Source organism: Prionailurus viverrinus, chromosome B1 (genome assembly GCF_022837055.1).
Source record: "Prionailurus viverrinus isolate Anna chromosome B1, UM_Priviv_1.0, whole genome shotgun sequence".
Lineage (NCBI taxonomy): Eukaryota > Metazoa > Chordata > Mammalia > Carnivora > Felidae > Prionailurus > Prionailurus viverrinus.
The window spans coordinates 102,412,398-102,434,987 of NC_062564.1; the positions used below are offsets into that span (position 1 = coordinate 102,412,398).

General features: G+C 33.8%; 1 protein-coding gene across 10 annotated transcripts in view; it reads right to left on the bottom strand.

The window, feature by feature from the left end:
* The window catches only part of BLTP1 (bridge-like lipid transfer protein family member 1), a 212,266-nt gene that overhangs the window by 93,458 nt on the left and 96,218 nt on the right, over nt 1-22,590 (bottom strand). For all 10 annotated transcript variants that reach the window (XM_047855118.1, XM_047855120.1, XM_047855121.1 and 7 more), the window contains 14 exons: nt 20,897-21,147; nt 17,794-18,052; nt 15,676-16,513; nt 13,404-13,474; nt 11,609-11,782; nt 11,007-11,127; nt 9,067-9,213; nt 8,595-8,722; nt 8,061-8,260; nt 4,892-5,089; nt 4,000-4,211; nt 1,306-1,457; nt 704-854; nt 376-528 (listed from right to left, as the gene is read on the bottom strand). In XM_047855118.1, the coding sequence (XP_047711074.1) occupies nt 376-528; nt 704-854; nt 1,306-1,457; nt 4,000-4,211; nt 4,892-5,089; nt 8,061-8,260; nt 8,595-8,722; nt 9,067-9,213; nt 11,007-11,127; nt 11,609-11,782; nt 13,404-13,474; nt 15,676-16,513; nt 17,794-18,052; nt 20,897-21,147 (3,055 nt within the window). The remainder of the gene's footprint in view (nt 1-375; nt 529-703; nt 855-1,305; nt 1,458-3,999; nt 4,212-4,891; nt 5,090-8,060; nt 8,261-8,594; nt 8,723-9,066; nt 9,214-11,006; nt 11,128-11,608; nt 11,783-13,403; nt 13,475-15,675; nt 16,514-17,793; nt 18,053-20,896; nt 21,148-22,590) is intronic.

A 22,590-nucleotide genomic window follows, 5' to 3' on the forward strand; every position in this document is an offset into this window, starting at 1 on the left:
TCCTCATTCTCCTACCTGTTACTTTCCCTCCTCAGCATTCTGTGTAGCTCTATCCACCCTCTCGCCACCCCACTTTAATTTTGGTATTCTTCAGGGATCCATTCTGGACCAGTTTCTCCCTCAACACGCCATCATCCCTACACGTTTCATCCATCTAGAAGTTTTCATCTACAGCTTCTAACACTTTCATGTTGGCAACTCCCAAATCATTTATCTGAGCCCACTGTTGTCTATAAGCCGGTATTTCTAATTGTATTTCTCCTCTAGACTTCTCATCCACATCTCAAACCCCATGGATCAATGATTGGCTCCTCTAAAGAATAGAGGCTTCTTTAAAACTAATCTATGGTTTCACATATGGTTTCCATAACTCACCATTGTAGCATCATCAATAATGGAGTAATTTGCCTGGTGCAGGTAGTGATGTAGTATATTGCACAGCAAACATGAAGGATTTTCTTGGAGAAAACGTGCAACTTTTGTAAGTCTGTTGTATTTACTTCTCAGCGGAAAATGTACACTTTTATTCTGAAACAAAGCAAAAACAACAGATTTAGAGTTATATAAATCAAAGACAGTGCAAATAGAAGATATCTAGTAATCAAGAACTTGCAGGTCTGATGTTTTCCAACAATGATGAACAATAAGGGATCATGTTCAATAATAAATTCTCTATGATACCTTGTATTGTTGAAAGACATACCTCTAATGCTTCTGTCATTATGCATCCCATAACAGCACAAATTCTCAAGGTGCCTTCAGTTTCTAATTTGTTTAAGGATGATTTGAGTTGATCAATGGGAACAAGCCATGCACCAACAGCTGGAGTTGCAGTGCTTAAAAGGTTCAGCTGCCTTTGAATATTAAAAAAAAAAAAATTACAAAAACAAGTGTCAAGATTTGTATTTCAAACAATAATCCATACTTACTATACTTAGTGGCTATTTTACTTAGGCAAAATTTCTTTTCTTTTTGGTTACCAGATACATTATGAACATATAAGTAGAAATGCCAAGAACAGATAATAGGAAAAAAAGAAAAATATTAAAACCTATTAGAGGTGAAAGTAAGAAGTTCATGGTGAGGTGACATATAAAAGTAAAACTAAAGCCCTAGAAAAGAAAAAGAGTCAAACAAGAGAATAATAAGGTCTATAGAAAGCATGAAAGTAGGAAATATGGTAAGAAAGTGGCAACCCTAATGCTAGATATATCAGAAAAATAATTTAAAAAACATTAGACAGAATTTTGTTATTTAAAATAAAGTAACATCAAGGAATAGTACTACGTTTTAAAAACTTTTTACCTAGAAAATGAATGTGTAGGAGATCTCACATTGGTGGGAGCTGCAAAACTAAACCATATTTCCTTGATGGTCAACTTCATGCTACATGAATCTGGAGGTGGAGGCATCAGAGGTAGATCTTTTTTCAAATCATCAGATTCAACTCCTTCATCCTACATAAATTCAAAAACCAAAAACTTAGCTCCTTAAAACCACTAGTGCAAAGGTTAATGTTTTAAGCACAAAATCTTCCCAACAAAGCAAGTTCTACAGATAACACCTTTATATAAAACAGGTAACATAAACCCTGCTCAGCCTGATTCTGAGAAATATCTAGAGACCCTTGAAGCTCCAAGGAGCATAGTCTGAAAAGCCACTGCACTGTAACAAACCATAAATCAAGAAATCTTAGAACTGAAGGGTTTCTCATGATCACTTCATTCAATCACATTTGTTTAGAGATGTTTAACTGTTATTTTTTCCACGTGAAGAAAGTGAGAGAAAGAGGTTTGGTGATTTGCCAAAAGGTCATACAATATTAAGTAGGAGAATGAGTGATAGAATTAAGGTCTTCTGCTTCCCACCACAATCTATTTTCCATTCCAGTTTAACAAAATACTTTAAACTTCCAAATAAAGTGTCATAAAAATACTAGTGTAGTCCATGTTCAAATAAACAACACTCTACAATCAAAAATTCTGAGTTATCTTATATGCTAGCAGTCTGAATCAGTATTAAGAAATAGAGGAGTATTTTTTAAATGTATAATCACCACTCTTTAGAATGCAAGGAGGTAAGAATAATATTAAGGAAACAAAAAAGTGTACGGCCTGTAATGTCTACTTATAGCTCTCTGATTCACTTGTGATCAAGATGAAGAAAAGACTGACATTTTCTTGTGGGATGATTAAGGAATCTAGAGTATCCACAAAATAGTTTGAATCCTAAGTGCTAAAAAACCAACTTGAACCATAGGCAACAGTAATTTTAAAGTTAGAAGGCACTAAATATAAGTCGACATTCCTTATCTGCAATTCTAAAATTACAATGTTCTGAAAAATCTAAATATGTCTGTGTAAATGTGGCAACAAAATTTGATCTGAACTGGTGACGGGCTATTTATCCCATTTGGCATTTTTATTAATGTTGTGCTACATAAGTATTTAAATAGTTCAAGACACAGTGCTATCTCAGATTCCACTAGGCGTTTATGTAACATATAAACCACACACAGTTATTACCTTTCTCTTAAAGGAAAAAAAGTCTGAATTCTCAAATACACCTGACCTGTGGGTTTCAGACAAGGCTGTGAGAAGAAAGTCTTCAAGAACTCAAATTTTAAAAAGGGAAGGGAGCTTGTAGGTAATAAGCAACTAATTATAATAATATGTGAAGCAAAGCAGCAGTACACTTAGATTTAGGTTGACCGAATTTTGGGCATCTATGGTATGTGTAAATGATGACAGCTAAAGGCCAATGCATGTAATTCGGGGGCTCAGGTGAAGGGTTAGTGCTAAAAGCATAACCGATGGGCAAGAGTAGTGTCATCAAATTATGGAGCAGGACTAGGAAATGAAATAAATCAGGGAGTGGACAAATAGCAAAAAAAGCAAGGTAGCCAAAAAGAGAACGTGGTGTGAACACCCACATTTAAGGACAAAGAACTGAATAAGGACATGGACCAGCAAAAGTCAGAGAAGCCAAAGTAAGCAATGTTACAAAATTTAGAGATACTCAGCAAGGAGAGTAGGATCAGAGAGATCAAGGAAGACACCTGAGTTTCTGTCAAGTATATTAGCAGGATAGAAGGACAAAGAGAGCACAGCTGGTTTTTCCCAGTTCTTTTGTCCAGTGAGAACCTATTGGATTTTTTAATTTCCTTAATTAAAGTGCTAATTCCCAACCACCATTCAAATACTTCCAAAGACCTCACAAGAAAACTGTGATTAAACTCTTGAACTATGCCTCAAATCAAAATAAATGTTTCAAAACTAAATTCCTAGAAACCTGGGGTTCAGAGCTCATTATGCCAATGGATACTGGATATCCATGACATTTCTTAAAAGGTGGTTTCTTTCCTCCTCAGCTGGTCTAATTTTCAAATGATTAGAAGTATATGTATATATGTGTTTAAAAACAACATCTATCAAGTTCCTACTATGTGCCAGACACTGAGTTAAACCTTTCATATGTATTATCTCCTTTAATCTTAACAAATTAGAAGGTCAATATCATTATAATACTATACAGATGAAGAAACTTCGGAGATGAAATAACTTGCACCAATCACTGGTACAACTCTTCTATAATCTAGAATTTTGAATATTTTCATTATTGCTATTATTCATCATGACATTCTACCATTATAAAAACAATAAATGAATTGCATATAAAATCCTTGAAACAACATAAAAACAATGACTACTTTTCTGATATTCTATTAATTTAATAATTCAACAAATATTTAGTGCCTAATATGAGCAAAGTATAAAGCAAAGCACTACAGCAGATACAAATAGATCTATGGTATGGTACCTACATTTCAGAACTTACACTCTAGTAGTAGTATATAATCACCAAAATACTTTGATTACTATTTAAGCAAAATCTAAAATATGGAAAGACAAGCAAATATACTCCAAAAATTAACTCTGAATTGGGTGTGCAGTTTTCTGTTATTTTTCAAAGCGCTATTACTATTAAAAATTCACCAACTTGTTCATCTGAAACAGAATTTCCATTTAAGTCTGAAGAAGGACTTATTCGATCACAAGGAAGATTATCATCAGAAACATCAGTATTATAGCCACTGCCAGTTGGAGAATCAGAAGAATTATTGGATGTCAGCACTCCACCTCTTTCTGTGACACTAGCTTTACCCATAATTCCAAACGTATTATATAAAACAGCACCAGATTGTCTTCCTCCTTTAAAAATGAAAGAATATATTTATTAAAAATGGTAGGTGTATAAATGTTGTACTCTACAGTATCCATAAAGATAAAAACAAAAAATAAAAATTCATGAAGATATTCTTTCTCATCAAAACTTGTCCTTATCCATAAAAGTCACATAAGATTAGATTATCAGATAAAGAATTGTAGGCATATAAAATTACTATCATACATGACTAAACCGAAAGTCTTATATACAACTCAGCCTTCCCTTTTTTTGTATATTATTCAGTAATATAAAAGAAAACAAATGTAACTGTAAGTCAGTGTGTCTCACTGAATAAAGGATTTACTGTATTTTCATCCTGCAAATCTCTACTAATCAAAAATCCAGTTTCCAAAGACACAAACTTTCAAAAGCTGGATGGCTTTATATTTTATTCAAAAATTTTTTCTGAACCACAGATTTTTCTGTTCAACCACTGATGCTTTGTATGTCTACATGCTCTGTTAGTTTTGAATCACACAACGAAGGGAAAGTTCCACTTATGCAATTGGGATGGAGCACCCACCCTGGTAAATAGTCCCACATACCACACTTTCTGCTTAAATATGCTGATTCAGGTTATTAAAAATCACAATCATTCAAAACATTCCAGCAGCATGGGGCCAATTTGTCCCTCATTTAAGCAGAATTTTTTAAGAATGCTTACCTTTTATGGTTAAATTTTCAAGTCCACATTCAAACATTATCCAACCCCATTTTTCTTGGCTGGGACCTATGCGAGTCACATCTGGAACAGCTTGCTGATCAGTTTCATCCACAAAAGTAAACTCATCCAACTCTTCAAGAGTAAATAAAACTTTGGATTTCTCAAAAGGAATAGCAGTGATAGCACAGGTACCAATATCTATTATCAAAAGAGAACAAGATGACCATTTTTAAAGACAGAGAGGTTTGTATTTAAAAAAAAAAAAAAAAAAGAAACATTTGGCATATCTTAAAAAGATATCTTAAGGGGCGCCTGGGTGGCGCAGTCGGTTAAGCGTCCGACTTCAGCCAGGTCACGATCTCGTGGTCTGTGAGTTCGAGCCCCGCGTTGGGCTCTGGGCTGACGGCTCAGAGCCTGGAGCCTGTTTCCGATTCTGTGTCTCCCTCTCTCTCTGCCCCTCGCCCGTTCATGCTCTGTCTCTCTCTGTCCCAAAAATAAATAAACGTTGAAAAAAAAAAAAAAAAGATATCTTAATACCCTGTCAAAAAGAAAAATAAATGAACCAACCAACTTCTAAAATAATGCCTAATATCTTACTACTTAAAAAGTGCCAGAATCTCACTGAAGTAAAAGGGAGGAAAAGAGATTCCACAGTTAACAAATAATTGCTCAGAGGCAGAATGAATTCATTTCTGAAAGATTATAGGACACTCTAAAAATCTAAAGTTAAATAGCTCCTGAATAATTCAGTTTCATGGTAAACTATTTTTACATCATCATGTTACCAAAAAAAATTATTTTAATTATGTTCTCATGTTACAAAAAGAATTTCTCATTGTGTTACAAAAAAAAATTATTTTAATTAATTACCCAGCTTTAGGAAAAACATTAGAAAATAGGAAAATTACAGCTTTTACTAAAAGATTACTTTATGGTAACACATTTTATGTAATTACAATTCATAACAGACATTGCCATAATAATTCCACTGCTTACAATATGCAATATGGAAACTAACATCCTGCATGCCTGGCAAAGGCTTTTAGTTTACTTTTTTCATTTCTTTCTGTGATTACAGCTAAGAGAGAAAAGGAAAAAAAAAAAGGTTTAAAAAAAAACATGTAAATTTAGCACTCAGAGATAAACTTGTTTACATTTGAATTAAATTTCTTTCTAGCATTTTAGAGATTATTTTACAAACAAACCAGCTTTGGTTCCCACATTTCAAGTAACAGCAAACCATGATAACTTCCTGAGGACATTAAAAATTCTTCAAAGATACTATTTTAATTGTTACATAACATCCCATCATACGAAAACACTGTATTTTGCACTTATGATTAGAAAGTCTTCCCTTGTCAGAGACTAAATGTTCACTTACATTTTTCTATGTTTTTCCATTATTTATTTTTTTCATATTTGCCTTTAATTCCATGAACTTATTCTGATGTATGATATAAGGTGAGAATTTAACTTAAATTTTACTGAAATTTTTGGATTAGGTAATTACTTGCATAAATCAAAGATCCAAAATGTGTGAAAGGGTATGCAATGAAAAGCTCTAATACAACACTCGGACATCCACCTCCCCTCCCTTTAGGTAACAAATGTCATTAGATTATTGAGAATCCTTTCACAGATATCTTATGCACATATAAAGACAATTACATTTTTTTTAACATTATGTTTTTTACATACGCTTTTTTACACTATGTTTTGTCTTTAATGACTTTTTTCTACATAGTGTGCCTTTTAAAATTCTATTTAATTACTTCTTACAGTCTCTACAACACCCAAGTGCAAACTGGTTACCAGTGCAAACTAAGCCTTTTTATATTTAAGCCACTATATTTTGTACCAGCTCTAGGACAATAGATCTCAGGCAGCCATGAAAAGTCTTTTTATTTGGAATCCTCAAAATGCTTTGCCCTCAAACACAAGGATGGTGAAAGCTTTGAGAAAGCCACAGCAGTTACACAGACCCAGGATATATACAAGAATCATGGAAACTTCAGAGCTCACAGAATACAATGAGCAAACTCAAGGTAATCATTTGTTCATTCAGGATTGGTCACCTGTCCTATATGTAGATTTTAACATAGCAATCATCTCAAGTAAGAGTGACAAATTCCATTTTTTTCTAGATTGAATCTCTGACAATCTGAGATCACTGAAGCCTTTAAACGAGCTATGTAGGGGCGCCTGGGTGGCTCAGTCGGTTAAGCGTCTGACTTCAGCTCAGGTCATGATCTCGCGGTCCGTGAGTTCGAGCCCCGCGTCAGGCTCCGTGCTGACTGCTCAGAGCCTGGAGCCTGTTTCGGATTCTGTGTCTCCCTCTCTCGCTGACCCTCCCCCATTCATGCTCTGTCTCTCTCTGTCTCAAAAATAAATAAACGTTAAAAAAAATTAAAAAAAAAAATAAAATGAGCTATGCACTAAATTACATCAAAAATATTAAAAGGATATGTAACATCTCTAGTTTTTCACCTCAAGAGGGACTTTAAGAGACACAGCTATTGTTCTTATTGCTACTATATTTTATAGATTTGACTAACAGCTTTTGATATTGCAATTAATTCTTTTTTATATATAAGATAATAATCTTTTACATTTACTTATTTACTTTTGAGAGAGAGACAGAGAGAAGTGAGCAGGGGAGGGGCAGAGAGAGAGGGAGATAGAGAATCCCAACAGGCTCTGCACTGTCAGCAAAGAGCCTGACGGGCTTAAACTCACAAACTGCGAGATCATGACCTGAGCCGAAATCAAGAATGGGACGCTTAACCAACTGAGCCACGAACGTGCCCCTTGCAATTAATTCTTTTTAATGAAGTTGTGCCAACAGAATGATTAAAAAGTAAGAAAGATGATAAAGATCATACTCTCTGTTTTATAATGAGCCAGCACATACTATGAAGAAAAAAGAGAGGAGACAGAAGCAGTTCCTAATTTGGGCCATACCACTCACTTTCCTACCACAGTTTACCTTCCACTGTCATAGAACATGAGTAACTAAACAATTAAATACCATATGTTCAATATATGCAGAAATACCTTTCTCTTATAAAATACTCAAATTGTAGCAATATTTTTAAAAATCATGTTTCCTTTTGCAAATTCTTCTTACATTTATACATGTCAAAGAAAAATATCTGTTGTAGAATCCTACCTGTTGTATCAAGACCCCTAAGTTGCCCATGAACTCGATGAATATTTAACTTGGCTGCAATTTCTTTGCCTTTTTCTGCTCCAGCATTTGATCTGAGAGATCCAGAAGACTGAGGCTGCATCTTAGTGGCATGGACATACCTATCAAAATTTGATGTTCTACCAGGTTCTGCATTGTTTGAAGTCTCTTCAACCACACCTCTTTATGGAAAAAGAAAAAAAAAAAAAGAAGTATGACAGTTAACATGTAAACAATATAGTTCAGTAAAAACATTTAATAAATGTTTTTTTTTAATTCCACTGTTTTAATTAAACCAATATTCATAACAAGTTTTTCAGTGTTTACTGAAAAATAGTATGTGTAAAAACAGTATGAACTTTTAAAAACCTACTTTGCATATCTATAAAGTGATATTTGAAATTCCAATACAAATTTTGAGTATTAGCACCAGTTTTCAGAAATATATTAAAATGATGATTGTTTCTTGCTTTTACATCCAACAAGAAAATTATGGCTCAAATTAATAAATCTTACCTGTTCATACGAACTTGTGTAGCAATTCTGTCAAAACACAATGCTACTAGAGAAACATGAGTCACGCTTTTATTAGGAGCTGTACTTGGAGATTCTTCCACGGAGGCTTGTAACAAACATAAGTTTACCTAACACAAAATGTCATAAATTTCAGAGTTAAAAACTTAAAAATTATCAGTTAAACATAAAATATACAAGAAACTGAAAAACTACTGTTAAGAATCATGTATGTATGTGTCTGATAGACTCTCAAAATCATAATTCAATTCTTATTGGATGGATGTGGAATATTTTATAAATATTACCCCATATTCCAATTAAGTAAACTATATTAATTTTTCCATTAGATCATCAAAAAATAAAATATATATTTTTGATATAATCTATTCTACCACCATTCAGCTTAGTAAATACAAAGGATAAAACCCACCAAAATGTTTTCCTCTTTCTGGAAAATTTTTTAAATTGTTACCTTTGGTATGCTAACATTAGCCTGAAGACCTTTAATTGTTACATTATCTTGCTTCATTATAAGATTTGTCTGTGCTTGTCCTTGGTTAGTAGTTCCTATGGTAGTATGTTCAGTTTTTGTTCCTCTAACATCTTGTTTGGAAGATAGCTAGAGATTAAAGTAGAATTATTATTTCAGAGAACTTTCACAATTTCCACATCATCCACAATTGCAACTTGTTTATCCAATGTGCTCCTTTATGCCCATCTATATGCCAGCTGCCATCCACTTTAGCACCCACGCTCTTAAAGTCCAAACCTTAGAAAAGCGAGCAACACTACTAGCAGCTTCAGGGCTGAAGAGAAGTGATATAAAATAAAGTGAAAACACCCTACAGAAAAACACAAAAAAAATGGCAATAGGTATTATTTTAGAATCAGTAAAATGTATTAATTTAAGAACAGATTTTGTTTTTGATAATTGGCTCCTTACTGGCTGAGGATATTTTCAAATTTCTTTTGATGTACATTCATACCCTAACTACCTGTCACATGAAATGCCAATATGTTTTGAATAACTGGATCATTAAAAATAACCAACCTCACTTTATCTTGCCTCTAGTCTCTAGCCCAAATATGACCCAGATAAATTTGAAAGTCAAATGGAGAATCACCATGATATGACTGCTAAGAAACTGGCTCAGTGGCTAGAACTACAACATAAGTAGAACATCACACACCAGGAGATGATGACTTAATTCACTGAAGTGAACAAAAATAATCTTGGGGCACCTGGGTGGCTCAATCCATTAAGCGACCGACTCGTGATTTCAGCTCGGGTCATGATTTCATAGGCTTGTAAAATCAAGGCCCGTATTGGGCTCTGCACCGACAGTGCAGAAACTACTTGGGATTCTCTCTCTCCCTCTCTTTCCTTCTCCTGCTCACGCTCTCTCTTAAAATAAATAAAATTTACGGGCGCCTGGGTGGCTCAGTCGGTTAACCGGCCGACTTAGGCTCAGGTCATCATCACACAGTCCGTGAGTTTGAGCCCCGCGTCGGGCTCTGTGCTGACAGCTCAGAGCCTGGAGCCTATTTAGATTCTGTGTCTCCCTCTCTCTGACCCTCCCCCGTTCATGCTCTGTCTCTCTCTGTCTCAAAAATAATAAATAGTAAATAAATAAATAATAAATTAATTAAAATAATGAAATTTTTTAAATAAATAAATAAACTTTAAAGTTTTTTTAAAAAAAGATTCTCTTTCCCTCTGCCCCTCCCCCACTTGTGCATGTGTGCCCATGCATGCACGCTTTCTTGCTCTCTAAAAAAATAAAATAAAAATAATCTCAAAAATATTAAGACACAAGTTATCTAATCACAGAGAAAAGTCAATATGCAGCTTTGCATTCTTAGAAAATCAATGTACCAGCCTGACAATTGATTGTTCATTCACTTAGGACCAAAGTTCTTTAGGAAAGCCTTAGAATTAAGTTACTTCTGATATAAAAGAAAAAATAAAGCTAAACACTTTAATAAATATTTAATTGCTATTTATTCACAGTACAGTTATATATGGTATCTCTTAAGGAGCCAATAACATACAAAGACTATTCAGAAATGTCTATGGATTTGGAGTGCCTGGGTGGCTCAGTCGGTTGAGCTTCCAACTCTTGATTGCAGCTCGGGTCATGATCTCAGAGTTCATGAGATTGAGCCCCGTGGTAGGCTCTGAACTGAAAGTACAGAACCTGCTTGAGATTTTCTCTCTCCCTCTCTGTCTGGGCCCCTCCCTCATGCTCTCTCTCTCAAAATAAGTAAATGAACATTTAAAAAAAAATGTCTATGTATTCCAATTTAAAGGGCTAATAAAATTTTAATACATGTTTTTTTTTCAAGTTTAAATATCACGTACACATGAAGAGTATTCAATTGGCTACCCTCACTGAATAAAAATGTTCTTACATTTTCTGAGAAGGTAGTCTTGCTATTTTGGACAGCTTCCCTGAGGACTTTGGCATGGAGATCATCTACAATTGCAGCTGGATGGCGGGTACTAGCACAATGAACCATCGCTTCAATATATCTGAGGGAAAAAAAAAAAACAGTAAATGAAAAACTTAAATATCACTTAATACTACAGTCTAGTTTATCTAAATAGGCCCATTATGTTCCACTCTAGATTTTATTAGTGTTAGTTTTGTCTCCTTTGCTGGGCTATAAGCTCCTTGCAGGACACAGAAATCTATTATTTCCCCTTTTTCCTTTCATTAAGTAGATACTAGTAAGAATATCAAACATACTAATTAGTTCCTGGGTGTTACATTTTATGCTCATCATCCCAAAGTAAAAAAGAGAAAATATAATGCAATAAAATAATTACAATATTGCAATATAATTATTTATGCTGAAAAAGTAACAAATGATAAACCTTTTTAAACATATTTTCATCTTTGTTCAATCAAAATAGCCATCATCAACAATCTTCTTTATTAACACATACACTAATCATATCACATACACTTATAATTTTATGAAATAGTTATATTTGTAAACAAAAGTAATACCTGTCCAAAGCTTCAGCCACCAGGGGAGTCAGAACAATATCAACAGTCCCTTTTACTTCAACTATGGCTGTGGTCCTGGTCTGAGAGACTGGTTGGTCCAGGGTCCACTCTTCTGTTAATGTTTCATCATCTGTGTTATCAACAGTTTTCTTTTCCAGAGGAGTATATGGTGTACTATACAATTTAACAAGCAAAATACAGGTTTAAAAGATCACGAGAAAGAATAGAACTTAAAGTTCCCTTAAGATGAATGACCACTCAAATGTACGTTTATTTCAACTAAAAATTTCATGGAATTAAACTAGATATTTTATGTCCCAAATGTTTTTCAGAGACAGGACAGGTGAGGTACAAAAATGAAAACTGATCAAAGCTGGTTAATACATCAAGTAAGAAAAAAAAATGTTGACATAGTTATTTGATGGGGCTTTCCCAAAATATGAAAACTACAATACTGAATTCTTGTTAGTTCCCAATTTTGATATGCCAAGTTATGGTATGTCTAACATAGTATGTCTAACAGAAATGCTACAGGCTGCTTATAAATGTTGGCAAAGCCATGACAGACAACAGAGTTGAATTATTTGTGGTAATTAATTCACAAATAAAATTTTTTTAAAAAAGTTCCAGAATTAATCTTTTTCTTTCATTTTCCCAAGGCTTTGGACAATTCCTGACACATGATGGCCAATGAAGTATTATTTGTAAGAATGAATAAATCAGCTGGAAAAACAAATAATAAAATAAGATGCAAGGCCAATTATTTATTACTTAGAAGAAATGCAACTGAAGTATAAATACTATAGACATGGGGAAGGTAAAAATAATAAGAATAATGGAAAAAGATGCTCCATGAATATATTTGTATCACAGAAGCATAAGAAAGCTGAGGTGGCTGGATTAATATCAAAGTGGACTTAAAAAAAAGAATTACTACATGAGCCAAAGAGGATATTCTGTAATGATAAATCAATGTGAGCAGACAGAACAATGTGTAAAATCTACTAAGAGTTTCAAAAAAGTTAGAGAGGGAGAGAGCCAAACCATAAAAGACTCTTAAAAACTGAGAATAAACTAAGGGTTGATGGGGCGTGGGAGGGAGGGGAGAGTGGGTGATGGGTATTGAGGAGGGCACCGGTTGGGATGAGCACTGGGTGTTGTATGGAAACCAATTTGACAATAAATTTAATATTAAAAAAATAAAAGTAAATAAAAAAATAAAAATAAAATCAGACACATAAAAAAATACATTTAAAAAACTGACAGAATTGAAGGAAGAAATAAATTGACAACTTTAGTTAAGATTATACTACTTTCCCAGCAACTGATAGAAATGGTGAACAACAAACCAGTAAGCTTAGAGAAGATCAGACAACACCATCCACCAACTCTGCCATGTGCACAATATGACTCCATCCAACAACTGCAGAAAACACTTTCTTTTCCACTGCTTGTGGAACACTCACCAACACGGAATACTAGCTAGGGTACAAAACAAGTCTCAACAAATATAAAGACCAAAATAATAAGGAATATATTATGTGATTACAAAGGAAATTAGAAATGAAAAGCAAAATGCTATCTTTAAAATTCTCAAATATGTGGAAATCAAGCACTGCACTTCTGAACAAGCCAATGGGTCAAAGAATTAAATTATGAAGGAAAATTTTAAAATAAATAAATAAAAGATAAAGTTCACAGTCAAGTAAGTAAAGAATGGTTATTCCTCAGAATAAACTCCACATATCATTAAATTACATACTTTAAACTTCAAAAGTATGTAATTTCTACTTACTTCGAATTTGTTCCTGAAAGTTGCATTCCTCTGTCTAGTAAAGAATTAGCGGTGAGCCCCTGTTTGATAACCTAAAATAATATAAAACATTATCGTCTAGAATTTTAATATTAATTGTTCTCTAATTTTATGCTATCAACTGGTATTTGTCAATATCCAGATTACCTTGTTAATATGCTTTTCATATTTACAATAAAAATATTTAACAAATTGAGAAAGTCATACAAAATATGGAATTGTCACTTTCATTTTCTGATTATTCAGACAAATGAGAGGGCAGGGCTGTGAGGATTCAATAATGATAGTAAAAGACTACATAACTAAAGCTTAATAGTGCTTCAAATGTCTTTACTCCAAAGTTCCTTTTCTGAGCTTTTCTTAAGCTAATTTTAGAACCTTCTCCTAACACAATCAACTTTTAAGTGAGAAAGAATCCCAGAGAAACATTAAGTTATACGAAAAACTAGATTGTAGATAACAGATAACAATTAAAATTAATAATGCACTTGGTTATTCAAACCAAACTGAACTCTTTTAAATGCTAGCCAGTTATTCAGATTTAATAGAGAAAAATGACTTTCTTATTGCCTATATTCTATTTTGAAATTATCTAAAGATATGAATTACTTCCTTGACTTTACTCCAGAGTTGATTGCCTAACCAAACTAGAAAGATTTATGCAATTACTAAAATAATTCTAACCTCTCAGTTACTCTTCTGTATTGGAAGTACCATATGTTTTTTATACTGGAAAATTCATATACCAACATATTTTCACATGGAATAAAGAAAACATTTTGAAATCTTAACATGGGTCATTCATCTTGGGCAAGAAATGGCACAACCTTAAAACCAAAACTTTGTAATGGTCACTAATGCTTCTTCTTCCTTCAACAAATATTGTTCAAATGCATACATGTATTCCAACTCCATTTATCACATTTCCAGCATTACTTAAGTCCAGCCCTGTCACCTCTTGCACTGATTGCTGCAACAGCTTCCTAAGTGATTACCCCACTTGTTTTCCTGCTTAATGTCAATTCAATTCTACTTAGTAAAGTACGTAAGATCACATTTCCTTAAAGTTCTCACAAGTTTCCTAATGAAATTTTAACTACTGAAACTGTGGTTTTTAAGTCCTTAATGATCTGTCTTTTGTTTAGGTCTCTAGCCTCAAAATGAGCAATCTCCCTGCTAACTAACTGTTCAGTGTGCACTGACTTCTTTCCCACGTTAGAATTTTAGCAAGGCTCATGCCTGTGCTAGGTCTTCCCATCATCAATTTCTTCTCATAGTTTAAGTTTCAGTGCAAATATTACCTCCTCCAGTAATCTTTAATGTGAATGCAATATAGGTAGCCCCATCCCCCATTATTCTTTTTGATTATCTTCATAAGACTCTTCTCAATTTGTAATCATATACCTATCTGTTTTTCTATTAATTGTCTGGGTCCCACACCTCAACTATAAGTCCTGTGTCTGTTTTCCTTATCACTGTACATCAAATGCCTGGCACACAGTAGTATATAATATCTGAATTAAGAATGAATAAATTAACATTTAGACACTTTAAATAAGTGTGTATATTTATGTAAGTAAACACCACATAAAATTCCTAAACACTGTTAATCAGTTTCATAAGATTTTACATGCTTAATTTTGGTCTTTGAAATCATTTTTTAAAAATCTCTTATAAATGTATAATTTTATAAAAGTTTTCATATTGGCTATTATCACTAAATTTATTTTGATGCATTTTTAGTGTTCCTTTAAAAAGCTATTTACAGAATACATTACAGAAATGGACAATAACCAATTCCTGCTAAATTAGAAGATCTCAAATGTCAAGCACATGGAATTGGATTTGCATAGAAGCAACTAGAGTTTTGTTTTTTGTTTTTTTAGAAGCAGTTACAGATTGAGTAGAAAGAACACCAGCTATTAAAAACAATTACAAAATTTTATTTTCAAGACATGTGAAAATTTGAATCACAGAGACTTGATCTTAATCTTAGAGCATAATGTGTATAGAGACCATATATTAATTAACACTGTGACAATCAAGTCTGAAACTGTTCCTTAATTTGATATGCTTAAACTTATAATACTCATCGATAACCCTAAGATTTATTGTTACACATGAAGCCATGATTTCAGAAATTCTACCTTTCCGAGAGGTAGTTAAAATGACTGAGAGAATAATTTTGGAAACATCTTAAAAACTGATTTATCTAACTAAATGTATCAGTGGAAACTAATGGCTTGGTTTATACCTTAAAAGTTGGAACAGAAAGCTGTTCAAATGATGATGAACTTTCTTCACTGGTTGGAGTGTCCAGATCGAGGGGACGATGCAATGAGGATTTTGAGGTTCTTTTGTTAGTAGGGTGCTTCACTGACCAATTAATTACCTGAAACTGAGTAAGGTAAGTCTGATAACAATTCATCACAGGTTGTTGAGAAGTAATCTGTTCACTCTCTACTGTTTTCTCAACTTCTACAACATACGGATGTTCTATAACATCATCTTCTCCACCTAACGCAGAAACAAATGAAGCCTGGGAAGGATGAGTTTTGAACGGCAGAGTTCGGGGATCCTGAATGCTTTCTCCATGGCCAGTAAGTGGCCCTTCCACACTGTGATATATAGAACCCCTACTGTAGTCAATCTGCTGTGTTTGCTTTTTCTTCTTTTTTCTACCTGGATAAGTTCCCGGGCCTTCATCACTGCTAATGGGCTCAAATTCTTCAGCTGCAGAAAAGTAGGCTTCACTATCAGCCATTGACATACTGGAATCCATTGATCGATATTGATGAAATGAATTGGAGTCTGCTGATGGTGTGTATGGAAATGAACCAAAACTCCTTCTCTGCTTTGGTGAGTCTAGCACGTTCTCATCACTTCGGGAGACATCACTACTAAACTGGACTCCAACTGTAACAGGCTGCTTGTCCCCATAAAAAGCAGCAGTAAGGCTCTTGGTACTTCCAAGTCGAGTGGAACATACAGAGGCTTGTCGTTTCAAGGGAGATCTCAGAGGAGACTGACCTACTGACTTTTCCTGAGTATTAGGAGACACGGGGCTATTTCCTGATATCTCTGTAGGAACACTAAAGCAGAAAGCAAAGCTATTACCATTTACTATACATCATATAAGTACAAAGAGAAGCACTTAGAAAACTCTTAGTAATTTTAATCATTTCTTTTATGAATAAAGGAAAATCTAAAATTTTACAATAAAATACACAAAGTAGCAAAACAGCACAATATGTGTTCATACCCCATGTGGTTCTGAAAAAAATTGAGGCAGCTTACAGCAAAACACAAACTTGAAGAAACCCAAAGTATAATCTTCAATCCATATTTTGTGGACACTAATGCATTTATAACTTTTTTTTACATCCTTTAAAAGTCTGTCCAACAAAATATACCAAAGCCTTTGATTAAATGAGAGGCATTGAAGGAAAGGAAGAAGTTACAGATAACCCCAATATCACCAACTTCAGCAACTGATGCTAGTGCCATTTACTGAGGCAGAGCAAGTTGAGCATGAGAGGTACTAGTTCATTTTTTATAGGTTGAGTCTGAGGTCTCCATGAAACATCCAAGTAAAAATATATAAAAAAAAGTAGCTGGGTCTATAGAAACAAAAGTTTTGGCTGGAGTTTCAGATTTAAAAGATCTTAATTAAAGCCAAACCATTATTGAGACCATCTAGGGAAAAAGTACAGAGTGAGTAGAGATAAAGGTACAGAACAGAGTCCTGAGGGTTAACATCCAACCAATGGCAGGTTGTAAGAGGAAGAGAAAGAAAAGATGAAGGGTGAAAAATGGAGGACATGGAAATAGGGAATAAGAAGGAATAGCCAAGGAGAGTGGAGGAAAATCTGAAATGTTCATATCTATGAGATGACAGAAATATTTATTTTCATTATACTTTTCTGTATTTCCCTATTTCTGCAGTGAATATGTATTAATTTTGTAACCAGACAACAGCAAACTAACATTTAAAAATATGTTCAGGGGGCGCCTGGGTGGCGCAGTCGGTTAAGCGTCCGACTTCAGCCAGGTCACGATCTCGCGGTCCGTGAGTTCGAGCCCCGCGTCGGGCTCTGGGCTGATGGCTCAGAGCCTGGAGCCTGTTTCCGATTCTGTGTCTCCCTCTCTCTCTGACCCTCCCCCGTTCATGCTCTGTCTCTCTCTGTCCCAAAAATAAATAAACTTTGAAAAAAAAAATTTAAAAAAAAAAAAATAAATAAAAATATGTTCAGGAGGAGAAAATTTTCTATAGTGGATGAGTTGAGAGGAAAAAAGATTTTCTTGCCAAAATTTTTGGTAATAACTATCTTATTAGGATCAGGTTTCTAAATCTAATTGAATACTGACTGACCTTACTTGGCCATCATCTCTTTTCGCACTATGCAAGAATTCTTTTTGAACCAAATGGTCATCAGCAACAGAAGAGGGACTTTCTTTTTCTCCAGCCAATAAAGGCTGTGCAGCACTAGAACTACTATTTTCTTCTGAGGAAGAAGATGAGCTATGAGATCGTAACGGTACTTGAAGACTAAGGTGCTGAGTTTTTCTTTCTACTTCTATTCCCACTGATTTGTTTTCCCATTCTTTCCTCTTCATGCCATTCACATTACCTGAACAAACAAAAAAGTAGGTTATATGAACATAATTTCAAAAGCAATTTGTGAAAAATGTGAACACTTAATCCAATTTCTTATTTTTATAAACACAATCATTTTTTACAGCAAAAGTATTCAGTTTCACATAACAATATGCTAAACACTATAGAAAGATATCTACATTAGGTATGCATCCAGAGTCCATAGTCATTGAAATTTTTCTTCCTCTTTTTTTTAACCTTTATTTGAAAATTTTCAAACTTACAGGAAACTTTAAAGAATAACACAAAGCCACCATAAATTTTTTACTTGGAATTACCTATTTTAAACATTTTGCCCCATTTTGTCTATTATGTATTATATATACATAGTGCTTTTTGAAGTGAAAGCCATTTGCAGGCCACATTGTGGCCTTTTACCCTAAATAGTTAAATGTTTATTTCCTAAGAATAATAAATAACCACTGTATAATTGTCAATCTGATAAATTTAGTATTTATACAATACTGTTATCTAATCTGCGATGTGCTTCCCATTTTTTTCAATTGACCCAATAATGTTCTTTAAAGCACCTCTGCCCCTTCAATCTAAGATCATATATTACTGCATTCAGTTGTCATGTATTCTTTAATGTGGAACATTTCCTCAGCCTTTTATAAGAGCCCTGTGATGTGTTATGTAAATGGAGGAGAAGGAGAATGAAAAGAGACTTCTACAGCTGCTTAGATCCAAAAAATAAGTCTGGCCCAGTTTCTATTCTCCTCCAACCCATCCCTGTGTTATCTATGAAAGAGGAATCTGCTAGTAGGAGAAAACTTCTCTCCAAGAAGAATGCAGTCCTAGATGGAATTTAAGGGGTAAGAAGACTTAAGAATTTACAATGTAAGTAATATTATTTGCTTCTCTTACCACAAATGGAAAAAATCAAAGTAGTAAAAGTCAAAACGGAGTTTCATTCACTTGTAAGTGGTAGGAAACTAGTGTTCACTGACCTTCCAAGGAAATCCTGAGTTCTACCATGTGCCCTCCTTGATTCTATCCTAACACTGCACATCTATACGTGCCTCCTGGAAACCACAACAATCAGAAAGTCACATACTTACATAGTGGTTAAATCTATAGCAAATTTATAGCAATTTGTGAATTATAGGTCACTCCTGAATCAACAGGAGATACAGAAAATCCTTATTATTATACATTATAAGAGTTATAATGAGCTTTGCTTTGTTCAGTTGGAGAATTTGTTCTCTTCCCTCTTTTCCACTGTGTGTAAATTCCCTGTAGATTTTCTGCCTTCCATTTGTGATGGTTAAATTTTCATCCAGATTAGAAAATCAAGCAGTGTTGAAATTAGTGCCAGCTGTAGTACAGCAGAAATAACACTGAAGTGGCTTTGATGGCCCTGATTCTAGTTTCTGCTTAGCCATCTACTTGGCTATATGATTTCATGCAACTCAGTCTCAGTGATGAGACTCACTTTCCTTACTGTAAACAAGGAAAATATAGAACTCACATGGTAGCTTGAAGATTAAATGAGAAAATGCCTGTGAAAACTTTTAAAAACAAACATTATTCAAATGTAAGAAAGTAATAAGAAAAATGATATATTTTATTTAGCATCTTTCCTATCTTTTAAATGTCAAGAAGTTTTAATGTTTGCAGATTTTCTACAATAATGTACTGTTACTGGGGCGCCTAGGTGGCTCAGTGGGCTAAGCGTCTGACTTCAGCTCAGGTCTCGATCTCACAGTTTGTGAGTTTGAGCCCCACATCAGGCTCTGTGCCGACAACTCAGAGCCTGGGTCCTGCTCTGGATTCTATGTCTCCCTCTCTCTCTGCCCCTCCTAGCTTGTGCTCTGTGTGTCTCTCTCTCAAAAATAAATACACATTTAAAAAAAAAAAATAATACTGTACTGTTATTCTAGCCAAAACTACAGAAGTCAACTTTAAATAAGATGTACATACTTATGTATTAATATTTAGTGAAATATCATTAAAACGAGAGTTTGACATATGTAGCTCAGCTCTTTCCTCTAAGAGCTCCTTATACATGGGAAATCAATACACTTTCTTCCCTCCCTTTTTGTCTACAGACAAAAGGCAGTGTTGTCAATGCTTCTGAATAGATCGAGAGGAAAAGGCTAATATTAGTAAAATACCAAGACTTCTCTAAATTTCACTTCTTGACAGCATGGCAACTTAAGCAGTAAACACTGCACTTAATTGTAGGAACACACAATTTAAAAAAATCCAAAGGAAAATCCATTTGTGAAGTCTTTAGAGAAAAGATACTAGATAAATCTAAGTCTAATATACTTAAAACCACCATTTACTGCTCATACCAACCTTGTATATTTACAAAGTTATCCTACTGGATCTAAGGAAAGGTCACATTTCTCTTCTTGATATGTTCAATTTTTAGTGATAAGAGTATATTGCAAAAGTAGTTGGTAACATGAAGCCCAATAGTATAAATACTACTCTTGACAAGTTTTCCTATAAAGGTAACCTTGATAAAACAACTGTTACCTTGGAACACAGCTATTCTTAAGTGCACCTCTGGAAGCTGACTTCTAGGAAATGATATGTAATACTCAGAATACAGTTGGCTAGGAAGATCACCAATACCAACAATGGGAGATCCAAAGAGTAGGCCTACTTTTGCCTGTTATAACTATAAAAAACTCATTAGTCTTACTTATCTGGCTTTAGTTAAATCATCTGCAAAACAAAGGCAGATTATAATGAATTCTACCTATAAGACTGCTCAAAAAAATGAGTTGAACAAAGTAACACAGCTCTCTCAGAATGATGTAAAGATAAAGATAATAAAAGATTAGCACAAGTGACAACACATTACCATCTACAATTTTGGGAATTTCTTTAGTAATAATCCATTCTCCAGGCTGTAGCAGAGACTGTCCATAATACATGTCAGACTCTGCACTCGTGCTTGAAAACGCAGAACTACTGGAAGGTGTCAACTCTTCAAGTTTGAAGAAATCTAGGCCAGTTACTGTGCCACCAAAGAATCTGCAGCCACCAAGACAACCACATTTGTTCTTACACCTCTTATTCTTCAGGGTATCGTCTGGCCACAAAAACCACAACCTAAACAGAACCCAAAACAGAAACAAACAAAAACAACAACATAACAAAAACTGATTAAGAAATAAAAAACTTTTTGGCAAATAATTAAAAATAAGTTAATTGTTAATATTTTTAAAAGACAAGGTAAACACAAACATAAAAGTTTATTTTTATTGTGGAATGTCTTTTTAACCATTTTGTCTTTCTTAAAAAAAAAAAAAAAAAAAAAACCAGTCTGGGAGGCACCTTGGTAGCACAGTCAGTTAAGCATCTGACTTGATTTCAGCTAGGTCATGATCTCACAGTTCTTGAGATTGAGTCCCAATACCTGCTTCATATTCTCTCTTCTCTCTCTGCCCCTCCCCCCTCTGCTTTCTCTCTAAATAAACAAATAAACATTTAAAAAAAAACCCCAATATCACCATGGTGAGATGAAAGTAAGCAGGAACAGGAAGAAAGATGTAGCATATGCTACAAACATATATATATATATATATATATATATATATATTTATATATATACTAAGTATATATATATATATATGTTTAAAAAAGCAAATATTAAAGATCAGACATTTAAATCCAATTTTAAAATAGCAGTTTTAAATATTTTTATTTAAATTTTATTTGAGAATATTTAAATATTCTCAAAAGGACTAAACATTTTAAACATTAATGTAAAAAATGGACAAAACCATGGGTACAGATTATACTTAATAATTTATCACCGTTAGCACTTCACAGCCTATAAATGTGGGACAAGTGGGAAATTATTTCTCAAAATGATGTATAAGGCCAAAATGATGCATTCTACCTTTTAGAGAAAAAAACTGTAATAATTTTGTAATAAGGACTTCAAATGAAGTATTAAGAATTAAGACAATGGGAGAAAATGTATGTAAAAGTCTTCAGGCTCTGTGAGTGGTCCATACATAAGCCTGTCAGTATATTAACTATCCTCTTTCTTAAAAAAATATAATACAAATATAGGAGATATATCTTTATTCCTCTTTTTTAAACCTTAAATGATAAAACCATCTCATATTAAGTCTGTTTTGCTAAACATATTTACACGCATTATCTCACTGTCTCCTCAGGGCCCTCAAGGGAAGACAGAATAGGTATTATCATTTTCATTTTACATTCACTCATTTATATTTCTTGAACATATCTATATGTGCCTAGTATTGTGCTAGGTGAAAATGACAGTCTTATCCATGTGAGTTTAGAGTACAGAGGCACAGACAAGCCATAAACAAAAATATCTAATCATAAATTATACTGAGTGCTATGAGGTAATAAAAAAAAAAAAACAGGGTATTGTGATAAGGAAAAAGAAGGAACCTTTCAAAAAGTAATATTTGAGATGTGAAAGACGAGATGAAATATATCAAGTTAGAAGTGGAACATCAGTCTAGAGAAGACAGAAGGAAAAATACATGAGAAAGCCTTAGGATTAGTGAA